The 11,966-nt window shown below is 33.3% G+C and overlaps 1 protein-coding gene and 1 long non-coding RNA gene across 6 annotated transcripts; one reads left to right on the plus strand and one right to left on the minus strand.

Moving 5' to 3' along the window:
- Nucleotides 1-1,870: 1,870 nt before the first annotated feature.
- On the minus strand, nt 1,871-6,760 carry LOC104112400 (short-chain dehydrogenase/reductase 2b-like). Of its 3 annotated transcripts, none has more exons than XM_009622301.4 (6): nt 6,567-6,760; nt 4,786-4,866; nt 4,420-4,663; nt 4,158-4,235; nt 3,632-3,814; nt 1,871-2,435 (listed from the first exon to the last, which is right to left on the minus strand). In XM_009622301.4, the coding sequence occupies exons 1-6, from the start codon at nt 6,743-6,745 to the stop codon at nt 2,058-2,060; spliced, it is 1,143 nt and encodes a 380-aa protein (XP_009620596.1). In that variant the 5' UTR covers nt 6,746-6,760; the 3' UTR covers nt 1,871-2,057. The 3 variants fall into 3 exon arrangements, with proteins under 3 accessions (XP_009620596.1, XP_009620598.1, XP_009620597.1); XM_009622303.4 differs by having other exon boundaries at nt 4,786-4,862; nt 6,567-6,713; XM_009622302.4 differs by lacking the exon at nt 6,567-6,760 and adding an exon at nt 6,406-6,513.
- A 2,030-nt stretch (nt 6,761-8,790) lies between these two features.
- LOC104112401 (uncharacterized) lies at nt 8,791-11,561 on the plus strand. Of its 3 annotated transcripts, none has more exons than XR_689978.3 (3): nt 8,791-10,577; nt 10,758-10,829; nt 11,170-11,561. It is a non-coding gene; the product is annotated as an uncharacterized lncRNA (long non-coding RNA). The 3 variants fall into 3 exon arrangements; XR_689975.3 differs by having other exon boundaries at nt 8,791-10,005; nt 10,453-10,577; nt 10,758-11,561; XR_689974.3 differs by having other exon boundaries at nt 10,758-11,561.
- Nucleotides 11,562-11,966: the final 405 nt, after the last annotated feature.

Genomic DNA, 11,966 nt, shown 5'->3' on the forward strand with positions numbered 1-11,966 from the left:
CCAAAGTCCAAATCTATATTATTATAAAAGTGGGAACCTCAAAAGTTAAAAGTTGAATTACTAAAATATCCTTTTAAATAACTTAAATTCCCTACCTATAAAATTATTTATTTATTACTAAATAATAGTATTAATTAAGAAGAAGAAAATTAAGTGTCTTTTATAAAAGGTTGTGTCCTTTAATGAGTAACAATCCAACCGTTGGCCAACAAAAAGAAAGTAGCAAAGCCAAATCGAAAGTCCAGGAAGCGGGATTATGTTTCAAAGAGTTAATCATTTTGCCGCCATTGGTAAAATTGTTCTTGTGTCATTCCATTGGACATTGGTATAGAGAAACTTATTCACGTTAAGATTCCCATGAATATATTTCAATTGTTTAAGGTAAATTTAATATCCATTAATCAATGAGTTATATGACGAAATAGTCTTTCGCAATATAAATAGCTTTAGAATATGGATGTTGGACGAAAAATATCGTCATATAACTTATAACTCAGCTATTCTCTTCTTCTTTCTCTTGCAGTCAAAATTCTTATTATATTTGAAAAAGATGAAATCACACATATATCTATCGTTAATTCTGTAAGTCCCTATTCTATCGCTTTTACTTTGTTGCATTCCTCAAGTAACATTAATGTAGATAATATACTTCTTACAAATTGGGGCAATACATTTTTATTATATTTGGATCGTTTTAGAAATATAAAGGGACAAAGCAACACTAAAATCTCTCATTTTAATAAATATATTAATTCCTTCTACGCTTTTTTCTTATCTAATTAATTATCAATTTTTAATTCATTTTTCACCTCTTATAAGTATTTGTTTGTTGAGTTTGTGTTTATATTATCTAAGTCCAATGTAGTTAAATGGGGGAGAGGAAGGAGAGTTCCTTGTCGTGATAAACTTTATGTGAAGAAAGTATTATCGTTATATGAGGAAGATATCAAGCTCTAAAAATTTATTAAAATATTAAAAATAAATCATTTTGAATAGTACATGTGATAGATGGATCTTTTCCTTAACTCTATTTATTTGATTACCTAATTTTCATAACTAGACTAAAAAGACTCACTATGTAATTCAATCTTTCATATCCACTTATGCGATTTGGACTGGGACACTTAGATGTATAATTAAATATCACTTATAGGTGTATATGATGAAGTTAAAAATTTTGTGCATCACATGTACCTTAAAATAGAAAAAGAGAGACTTGAATATTTTAGAAAAGAACAATCAATCCTGAAAAGGCAATTATGCCAAAGCACAATTGATAATTCTATGTGATTAAAGGATATAGAGAACATAAAAGTTGATCAAAGAATGTTGCTTCTGATATTGTGTATTCGAGCAATCAAATTTCAAAAGGGAGATGTACCAAAATTTAATTGATAGCGTGATGACTAGAAAATGGAGTTAGAGTTTGTCAAAGAGTATGCTTTTTGACTTATTCATAAAAGATATGAAGGTTACGCGAGAATGCTAGCTTGTCTATTCAAATTTGTAACATATAACTAAGTAAATATTGTTCGAACATGCACTTACAATTTTTAGTATATATATTTTGTAATAAATGATGTGAGCAGCGAGACTAGTTGTTTATTAATAAATGCAATTTCAACACATGATGCTTAACTGATATTCCTTGATATTTTGACTTCTGTGTCGGATCTTATAAGTACACTTTGTTTCTTGCTATTCGGGTATTGCTTAAGTAAATAATTTTAATTGACGATTCATGAGAATGGTCTTTTACAAGTTGTATGTACAGATCATGTCATATACACAGAGATCTACATAATTTCTAGTTTATCATCCAATAAGTGTATTAGTTGAATTCATTTTGTCCTGGAGAAGCAAATAGTAATTATGATTCAAGAAACTGATTTGTCAGACTAGAAGATTAAATCAAGCAAAAACATTAATGATGTTCTAAAACAAGTCTGGGATCAATTTTATTCTTTGCTTCCCTCATAATTTCAACTACTAATACAACCACCAGACATCATCCCAGTCCCAGCTCAGAAATCCAACCAAATACTAAGAGACAGGATCTAAAACTCGGCAACTACAGTACGATCAAAGTAGCAACCAGTAGGTCCTCCATCTGGCAAAAGAGCTAGCATAACAGGGCCTTCAGCTCCTTCTTCTACAGGCATTGTACCCGTGTGCCAGTTTATATCGGTGTTGACATATCCAGGATGGACACAATTGATACAAATTTTCGGATACCTTGTTGCAAGAATTCTGGTGTAAGCATTAAGTGACACTTTTGATATGCTATATGCTGGTAGCATTATTTGCCAGCCATTTACTTCGAGAGCATCTTGTTTCAGATCATGCAAAAAATTCTGCAGGATCTTGTCAATTTTATCTTCTGTCAGGTTTTCAATATCTCTAAGCTCCTTCCTCCTCTCCTCGTTTGGAACTCGCTGCATGAGAAGAAGAAAAAAACTCGATAAGAAATATGTCATGTTAAAATATTATGATCCCATCTTGTTGTGTTGTAATTGTTGACTGTAGTTTTGCTTTGATTATTTTCATCCGGAAAAAGAAAAGGTTTTGCTTTGATTAGCTATCAAGAACAACGAAAGGATATCTGGCGGATTTAGTTTTCAGACTGAAAATGACTCAACAATTAGGAAGTTCTTGTCCTCTGGCAGTTAATTGAAATAATTAATACAACCCCTTGAAATACAACAATCTATTATTTAGAGAAATTCCATCTTGTTCTAATTATAGGAGTAATCATAATAGAAATCAAATTCGAATGGGTAATTTCTGCCTCCCTATACTTGGGCAGATGTGAAGACTTTCACCTAGTGTCGACTCTGTAGGGATTCAAACCTTGGTTTTCAAAGTTGTCATGCGAACTCTTACCGTTAAATTCACTCCTTGGGCTTAGGACATTAATACTTATATTTTTGAACTTAGCACATTACATTTTTTTAAAAAAAATCAGGTGAACTTAGCTTAGCACATTAACTTTCAATTCCTATGCATTGAACATATTTAACAAGGTCAAAAATTGGAAAAGAAATGATTAACTCACCAACTTTCCAATTCCTCCTACCATATTTTAAGTTATTTTCTTTTTCTTAAAACCCAAAAAGATTAATTTATGCATGTGAAAAGTGAAAACCACCATTCCCTAAAAGAGGTAACAGCGTGATTATATGGCCTAAGGGAAGATTGAGGGTGAATAAGAGAGTGGTTAGCAAAGAAGTGCTAGGGGTAGGGGAAATGAAAATTTAGTTTAATTTAAAGTTTAAAAGCTGTAACAGCAAGGATAAACTATAATCACTTAACAAATTGGAGGTTTGATAATATAGGAACCAAAATTACAACTAGCTCGAAACCTAAGACTAAAAGCACATTTTTTTTTCTGAATGTTAAAAGTACTATATTAACCTAAGCAACAAGTGCTGTAAAATATTTCAAAATGGGCTACATTACTGATTCTATGATGAGCACAGAACAGGAATTTGTACGTGCTGATAAGCAAATTTATGGGCTCGGACTTCTAACAATTGGATACTGACTTTGCTATGGCATTTCTCTAAGGAAATTCATAAAGATGCTTTATTAACATGGATTTTTCCAGAAATGACAAGAATGATGGTCTTACCTTTAATTCACTTCTAAGGGAGGAGACATTAACAATCCTCGCTGAAGGAGAATTTTGTAGCAGCGGAAGAAGAGCTTCAGTAACATTCTTAACACCATAGTAATTAGTATCCAAGCATAATTTGGCACTCTCATAGGTTGTTTTCATCGCAACTTGAACTACATTGGCAGCTTTCCCTGCTAACTGTTTATAATAATAAGTACACAGAGTAAATCCCATTTACAACAATATAGAGTAACAGTAATTACTCTGTAAAAAATAATCGCAAGTGCATGATCACTACAAATGAGAAAGCAGGAGAGAGGCTAGAAGTGGTGCAGCGATTATAGATGAGATAAGGAGGGATGGTTACAGCATAAAACAATCCCTCTATTCTAGTTCAGAGCACAACGAGAAACCAAACAAGGGGGTTATCGTCCACCTCAAATTTAAGGATCAATATTTTAATTGGATTTGGGAGTAAATCCCATATCACCCGATTACCATGTGCAATCCATCATAAAACAACACTGAAGAATTATCTTACCCAGTCTACAGGATCTATGTTCAAGGCCTTTAGCGTATCTTCATCAACTACAACTCCAGAAGCTCCAGCGTTATTTACCTGCAGAAATTTAATCAGCAATTTTTTGCACTATTTGCTTCAAGATCGAATAGAAAGCAATACACCAGAAGTCTTAGAATCTTATGCCATAAGTTTTTTATCTCACACTACGAGCTAAGATGGGGATTTATCTCCAATAAATCTAACCAATTAGCATGAGAAATTTGTCTGTTCATAATCTTACCAGAATATCAAGCCTCCCGTATTGTGTTTGTATGAACTTTGCCAAGGACTCAATGCTCTGAGCATCTTGAACATCAAGCTGATGGAAAACAACATTTGAAAAACCTTGTTTATTAAGCAAGGATGTTGCTTCCATTCCTCTCTTCTCATTTCTGGCTGTTAATATAACCGTCACACCTGAATTTGCAAGCTGCTTGACAGTCTCAAAGCCAATTCCCTTGTTTGCTCCTGTAACCACCGCATACCTACAAGTTTCTCCCATCAATTCAGAATCAAAGTTTCTAACATTTTCTCCTTTAGAATCCTGTGCGGAGAAGAAAAAAGAACAATATCCAAAAGAAGTGATATGATAGGAAGAAAGAAGTACCTTGGTGCTGCCTTCTCTACATTAACTGCCATTGCTAGTATCCTTTGAGGTTGGAAGATCTTCTGAGGAAGTGCCTTCTGACTTTCAAAGCAAAGAGTAGAATTTCATGTAATGTTCTATATTTAGTTGTATGTGCACTTTATTCAAGGACAGTAACAACTTAAGTACTGTTGTGATATGTGTCTTCATATTTCAATTTTTGTCTTCTAGTTTTTCTTGTAAATTATCGTCCAGACTGGTAAGATTTAGACATTTTCAAGTACATGACCTCCTACAAGTTTACCACATTAACTCGCCAATCTTTACTTTTAACCAGCAAAAGAAACCTGTCGATCACTATGATCTAGACTTGCTCATTAATTTCCTTTAAGTTTGGTCATGATGATGTTCCGTCCAAGAAGTAAGAGGAAAACAAGTAGGCAAATAATGTTAAGAATACCGTACCTATATCTATAGGGCAATGTGTGCAGCTGAGAATCTAGTGAAGCTTATTGAGGAGCTTTTCCCTAGCCCATGCACTATATATGCAGGAGAATATATGGATTAAACAGTTCAACTCTTTCTAATGACTTCAAAAACAAGAAGGCATCTGGAATGAGGTCTTAAAACTAGTATATTCCTTAAGCTAGCATTTGGACTAATAGGATGCTAACCTATGATTTCTCAAAACTCAAAAGCTCGGTTTCAATCAGATCACTTCCTTATACTTCCTAAAGACTGGGTTATTTTTATGTCTAAAAATATACCATGTTTTTTAGTTTTAGAAAGTTCTATTAGGAACCACTTTGGAAGCATCATTCTTTTAGATTATAAGTTTTAGCCCTCTGCCTCACCAGGCCCCAACTCCCAAGAGGTAGACTAGAAGTAGAGGAGAGATAACAACTTGGGGACCAACCATCGAATATCAACAGACTCGGGGCTTTGGTCTAGCGTTAAGCAACTAACTTATGATGTGCGACAGTGCGGGTTAGGCTTCCGTCAAGGTTTTGAGCCCTACAACACACAAAGCCTGGTATTTAAGTGGAGAAGGTTATATGAGTTACCCATCATCCACCAAGTTCTGAACCGCGGACCACTAGCCCTCGGGATTTCAAGGTTATCAAAAGAAGGATTGAATATCAATATAGACCAAACGATGAATTCTGCCTATCTGCCTAAGCCTTGATTGATAGAATTACCCCGTACCCTCTAGGAATAGCTAGTATACGGTTGATTAGTTGAGGTGTCTATAGCTGACCCAAACATCGCTATTATTTAACACACACAACAACAACGACAATGCCTCATTCCCAAGCAAGTTGGGGTCGACAATATGAATCCTCATTCCTTTCATTTAGCTCAACTCTATTTAACACACACACAAAAAAAAAAAAAAAAATCTCATCATTTGCTATGTGCTATTTTCCATCTCCGGGGTCATGGCAAACATTTTTAAAAAGGACTAGAAATACTTGTACAACTCCAATTGGTCATACTGATTTATTCTTACCTTTCTTATCATTGTAATCATACAAAAGAACCGTATTGTAATGGAGATTTCACAAAGTCAACAAAAAAACTAAGTTTTACGAATAAACATATCTGAAATGAGCATGTCTTTTCACTTAAAAATTTACTTACTAGTACTTCAGAAGAAAATGGTGAGAATCCACTTATACCAAAATGTTGACCAGCAACAGTAAACTAAACTACCAAAACAAAAGATCAAACCCCATTTCAAACAGTTCATTTTTCTCAAGATCTGGAAAGAAACCAAGGCCCAGTAAAATGTATGGACTCACCTGCAAAGGGAGTTACAGAACAAATTTGGTGCAGAATCAATTGCTAAGTTCTTGAAAAATAATAGGGAAACGGGGTTAGAGCTAGTGCCACAAGTAGAATAAGTACAAGTATTAGGAAGTGAAAAAGATCTGGTGGAGTGAATCTTGGTAGCAGTTACACCAAATGCAAATGGAGCCATCAAAACTACTCTCTTTTCCTAATTTTGTGGGCCTTCACATCTGTCATTTATTGACGTGATAATAGCACGGCCTAATCAGTTTTCAGATCGGTAATTGATATTTGTAAAATTATTAAAAAATAACTATTATTTTGTTGCAATACAAAAAGTTTTAGCATAATGTATTGGAGATTGGTGCACCTGCATATGCATTTTCAGCATAATATGTACTTGTATATGCACTTTCAGCTCCATATGGAAAGTTAGAGCATAATATACATTGAAGAGCATATTATGCTGGACCAGTTATTATGCTGAAACTCTGGTATATTATACCGAAAATGCAATGTTGGAATATTTTTCTGATTTTAAATAGTATTTTTATTCAGATTTTACACTAAAGACAAGTGTAAAATGCAGTTTCACGTTTCCGACGGGTTCATTACAAGCAGTTCTTTTTATTTTTTATTTTTATGGATTTAATAAATACCAAAAATGCTTTATTTGTTGGTCCGCTTATAAGGACCCGTTTGTCGACAAAAAAAAATTTCTTTTTTCAAAAAAAAAAAATTTCAAAAATATGTTTGTCCATTAAATTATGCATTTTTTTTGAAATTTTTTCGAAAATGAATTTTTTAAAAAATAAAAAGTGATTTTGAGCACTTTTTCAAAATTTTAAAAAAAAGTTTTCTTCCACTCACAAAACTGCAACATTTTCAAGTGAAATACATGTCCAAACATAATTTCAAATCTCAAATATAATTTTTGAACTCAACTCCAAATATTATTCTTTTTCAAAATTATAGTTTTTATGTCCAAATGCCTACTAAGTTGGTCAAGCATAATTTGTTGTTTATTATGGATTTAATAAATACCAAAAATATTTTCTTACAATTATATAAACTTTGAACTTTTGTGTTACTTGCTCTAACGGACTATTATTGAAATTTAGTTCTAAATTCTTTTATTTATTATTAATTTTAAATATATATTTTTTTCAGAAAAGTATTTCTCTCTCACCAACCAAACAGTGAAAAATATTTTCAGGTGTAAGCATTTTGCAAGATAGCATTTTTCATGGAAAATAAATTTTATGATCCAAGCACACCTATAATCATTTTCTTGCATTTTGCAAGAGGTGATTTTGTTAAGGAGAACCAAATAGTAATCATGATTCATGACCATAATTTATAGGATATGATGATTAATTCAAACAAAAAAGGAAAAAAAAACTAAGAGAGAACAAATTGAACCAAAAGTTAACGATGTCTCATACTAAACAAAGCTCCCGTTTGACCATAGATTTTGGCTTTATTTTCAACAAAATTTTGAAAACATTGTTTGTTTATGAAATATGATGGTGTTTTGTGGGAAAAAAATCAAAAACTTTCAAGCTAAGACAGTTTTTGGGTGAATTTTTTTTTTCTTCCACGCACAAAACCTCAAATTTTCTTCAAATAAAATGCATGTCCAGACACAACTTTAACTTTTAAAAATTATTTTTCAACACAACTTCAAAAATCATTTTTTCAAGTTTCAATCAAATATATGTCCAAACGCTAGCTAAGAGTATGATTATATGGACAAGAGTGGGTTGCTCTAGTGGTAAACACCCTCCAGCCAAGAGTTTGTGAGTTCGAGTCACCCCAAGAGCACAAGGTGGCGAGTTCTTGAAGGGAAGGAGTAGAACGTCTATCGAAAATAGTCTCTCTACCCCCAAAGTAGGGGTAATGTCTGCGTACACACCACCCTTCTCAGACCCTCTAGTGGGATTATACTGGATTGTTGTTGTCGATATTGTACAGAAGAACCCTAAAGCAAGTAGGAGACCGTCGACATCCTTACTTGCAGACATAGGGCAGTTTGGTCTTTCTACTACTTTTGTTGCTAGGTATAATTCCTTTTGTGTCCTTGCATTTGCTTATTTGAGTCTTCCGGAGAAAATCTAAATAGGTAATTTTGCAGTCTACATTGATTGCCACCGACGATTTTGTTTCGCTTTTGGCAGAAGTGAAATTAGGGGCTTTGCTTGGTATTTTGCAATTCCAATTAAAATAATGGTTGAATGCTTCTTGATTTTGTGAAATTCAACTGCTTGAAGAGAAATTGGTGTTTCAGCCGACTTATCTTTTCTTTGTTAATATGTTTTTCATAACAGCTCCATCTCCATAAGTGAGGACTCAAAGAAGTCATTAAAGGGAAATTAATGGGAATGAAGACAACTGATCGGGTGAGTTAAAGTTCTTTACCAGTAACTCATGTTGGTATTAGCTACTATAATTTTCCAAACAAAGTTTTAAGCTCTATTATTCAAAACTTCAGTTTTAAAGAGATGATACTATGTTATATACTTTTGCTGTCGAGTACCTACTGCTTTGTAAATCCAAATAGAAATAGTGATACCCTTGTCATATAGTTGAAGTGTTAGAAGAAATTTCTGTTTCTTATTGATGTATCCCCTCAAACTGATGTAGACTTTGTCAAAGGCTTATTTAATCAACCTATTTATATGAGCTTTTACAGATAAATCTTTGTTCTTTTAAGTCAAACTGTAATATAACTTATAAATAAACCTTATTTATAAGTTAAACATATTTACTTAAATGAAAAAGGTCTACAAATAACTATAAATTGGGATTGCCATTGTCAGCTAGCATATACTTGTTCTTGATATAGACGGAATGACAGGCTCACTGATGCAATCCATACAATTTGAAGCTTTACTGTTCTTGATGGTGAGTTAGTATTTGTTAAGGTTTTCATAGTCATTTTCAGCTGCAACGTATACTACAGTTCTTCAATTTCAACTCCTCGTTCTCCTATTGCTATCAGAAGAGTGGTGATCTTCAAGAGGAAAACAGAGAAAATCATATTTTAGCCGTACATGTTCTGTGATGTTCTTTCTGTAAGTAACTTATTTTTAGACGATTCGTGTTCCCCTTACATTACAGGGCGATCTTAAGAATTAGCTTGTTCAAGCAAATATTGTTTCTAACACAATATACAGCATTAATACAATCATCGTGCAGAATTAGCTTGTAACTAGATTTCTTTTCTCATCTTGTTATTAATGATCTTTCTTTCCATTTCTAGATGGGTTCGGGACTACACTGGACCTACGTACTACTTCTATTCCCCTCTTAATGATATATTCCATTAGATAGATATATGTTTCCAGTGTGATAGTTGTGTTACATATGCAGATGCAGGTTAATGGACTTTCAGGTGGAGAAAAGTTCCTTTTCTTCTCTTTGTGTTGTTCTGCATGTTCATTGAGTCAGGTAGTCCTGCAGACTGAAATGCTTCCCTATGTTAGTACTACAAAGTACTGTCAGTTGCTACAGAAAGTTGCGCTATCATTTTATTTCAACCCAAAATAACATGCTTTATAACTTTGCATTGAAATGTTAGGTTGCTTATTCTCTATGGACCGAAATTAGTACCTTCATAAGTTCACTTTTACGAACTCTTTTGGTATTTAATAAGAAAACTTTTTGTAATTTATTATGTTCTTTGTTCAATCTTACTCATTTTTACCAGTAAGTCTTGTTGGTATTAGTTGTAACTTACTTTTCCAACAAAATTTTAAGCATTGCTTACTATTTTGTATTAACATATTTATCTTTACCTGTTAATTCTTTCATCTAAATGTTCATGTTTTAAAGTATATTTGGTGACTAATTGTATGTTTTTTTTGCACAATCTTGTTGATATTGTGGATCTTTAAGCCATGACTGCTGAAGGAAGCAGGATTGGAGGTAGAATGACAGACGTGGAAACTACATCAGATTTTCACTGACAATACAACCATAGTTTAAAAAGCGGCACTGCATCAGTAGAGGATTCGACCTTGGTAGATACACTATCGCTTTCCTAGATTTTGCTTTGTTTGAGGTGCCTCAAATATTGCTTTTAGATACATTATGTTATTTCCTATGAGTTTCAAAGAATACACTTGATGTCAAACTGTCTAAATTCTGGTGTTTTTAATTGTTAATGTTTTTATCTACCGTTCCAAAATTTACATGTGCAGATAGATAACCCTGTTGCCCATGTTTGTGCTGATAACAATATCTATAATACAACTGAATGGTATATCTCTCAGGTAAAGTTTTTCTTCTCACAATCTGATATAAGGTTTCAATTTTTTCTAGACGTGGAATGGAATTGGTCTGGCTAATGAAAAGAACTTGTTGTTAGGATTATAGGGTACCAACTTGGCAAAAACTTCAGATAGGTGTGATTGGTAATAAGCAATCTCTATATTGCTTAAATGATATAATCATTGATAAGCAGGTCATTACCACATAACTTGATACATTCAACTGAATTAGATAAAACATTGCATTTCTTTCGAGTTATGGCTTAACTATGGGGATCGAGCTATGAATTGATGGAAATTTAGTTTTTGTTCTTCACGGTAAGAGTTATTGCTGCGTGACCAGGAGCACATGGGTTCACAGCAAGAAACATTCTCTGGAAGAAATGCAAGATAAGACTACGTATAAAACTATATAGTGATCCAGCCTTTTTTCGTTGTTCTCTGCTCTCTATTCCTCACTGCCCCCGCCAAGTTATGTGAATCCATTTTGTGGGGACAATACAGAACAACAAATGATATCAATGTGATCTGGCCTTTCCTTAAACTTGGTGCATTAGCGAGAACTTAGCGGATCGATCGGGCATTTTATTTTTATATTCTCTGTTCCTTGCTAGCCCTGCAATTTTTTTGAATAGCGACATTATAGAACAAACCAATGATATCAGTCTGCTTATCTGCATGTATGGATACAAGGGCATACTGCTTGAGTTGCTTGAAAGAAACTAACATTTTTTAGATTGATTTGCCAGAGGTCTTGCAGATGAAAACTACTGTTCTAAAAGAGGCAATCAATGAATAAAAACACCCAATACTGACAGCAAAATCATTGAAGAGAGTAAAAAAAAATTGGTTTAAAAAGCTTCAATCATCAGATTTAGAGCTAAAGAAGAATACAATGTGGGTATTAGAGGGAATCATCTACGATTTATCACACTCTCATGCAATGGAAGTACTTAATGTTATTGCAAATAACTGTGCCTCTTGTCATACAATACTTTTAGAAGATCTCATAAACAAGCAATCAACCACAATGTGCATTTCCATTTTACATTTCTATAGTGATTAGCCTCTTCTGTTGTTGCCATCACTAGGATTTTCTCAAGTTAATTTATGCACTACAGATATCCTTCTATGCCTTTG

Source organism: Nicotiana tomentosiformis, chromosome 11 (genome assembly GCF_000390325.3).
Source record: "Nicotiana tomentosiformis chromosome 11, ASM39032v3, whole genome shotgun sequence".
Taxonomy (NCBI): Eukaryota; Viridiplantae; Streptophyta; class Magnoliopsida; order Solanales; family Solanaceae; genus Nicotiana; species Nicotiana tomentosiformis.

Excerpts from the sequence above, each read along its gene's own strand:
- LOC104112400 (XM_009622301.4), bottom strand. The coding sequence starts at position 6,745 with ATGGCTCCATTTGCATTTGGTGTAACTGCTACCAAGATTCACTCCACC. Across the intron at positions 4,236-4,419 it reads ACGGGAGGCTTGATATTCTG|GTAAATAACGCTGGAGCTTC; the intron begins GTAAGATTATGA and ends AAATTTCTGCAG. Across the intron at positions 3,815-4,157 it reads ACATAGATCCTGTAGACTGG|TTAGCAGGGAAAGCTGCCAA; the intron begins GTAAGATAATTC and ends TATTATAAACAG.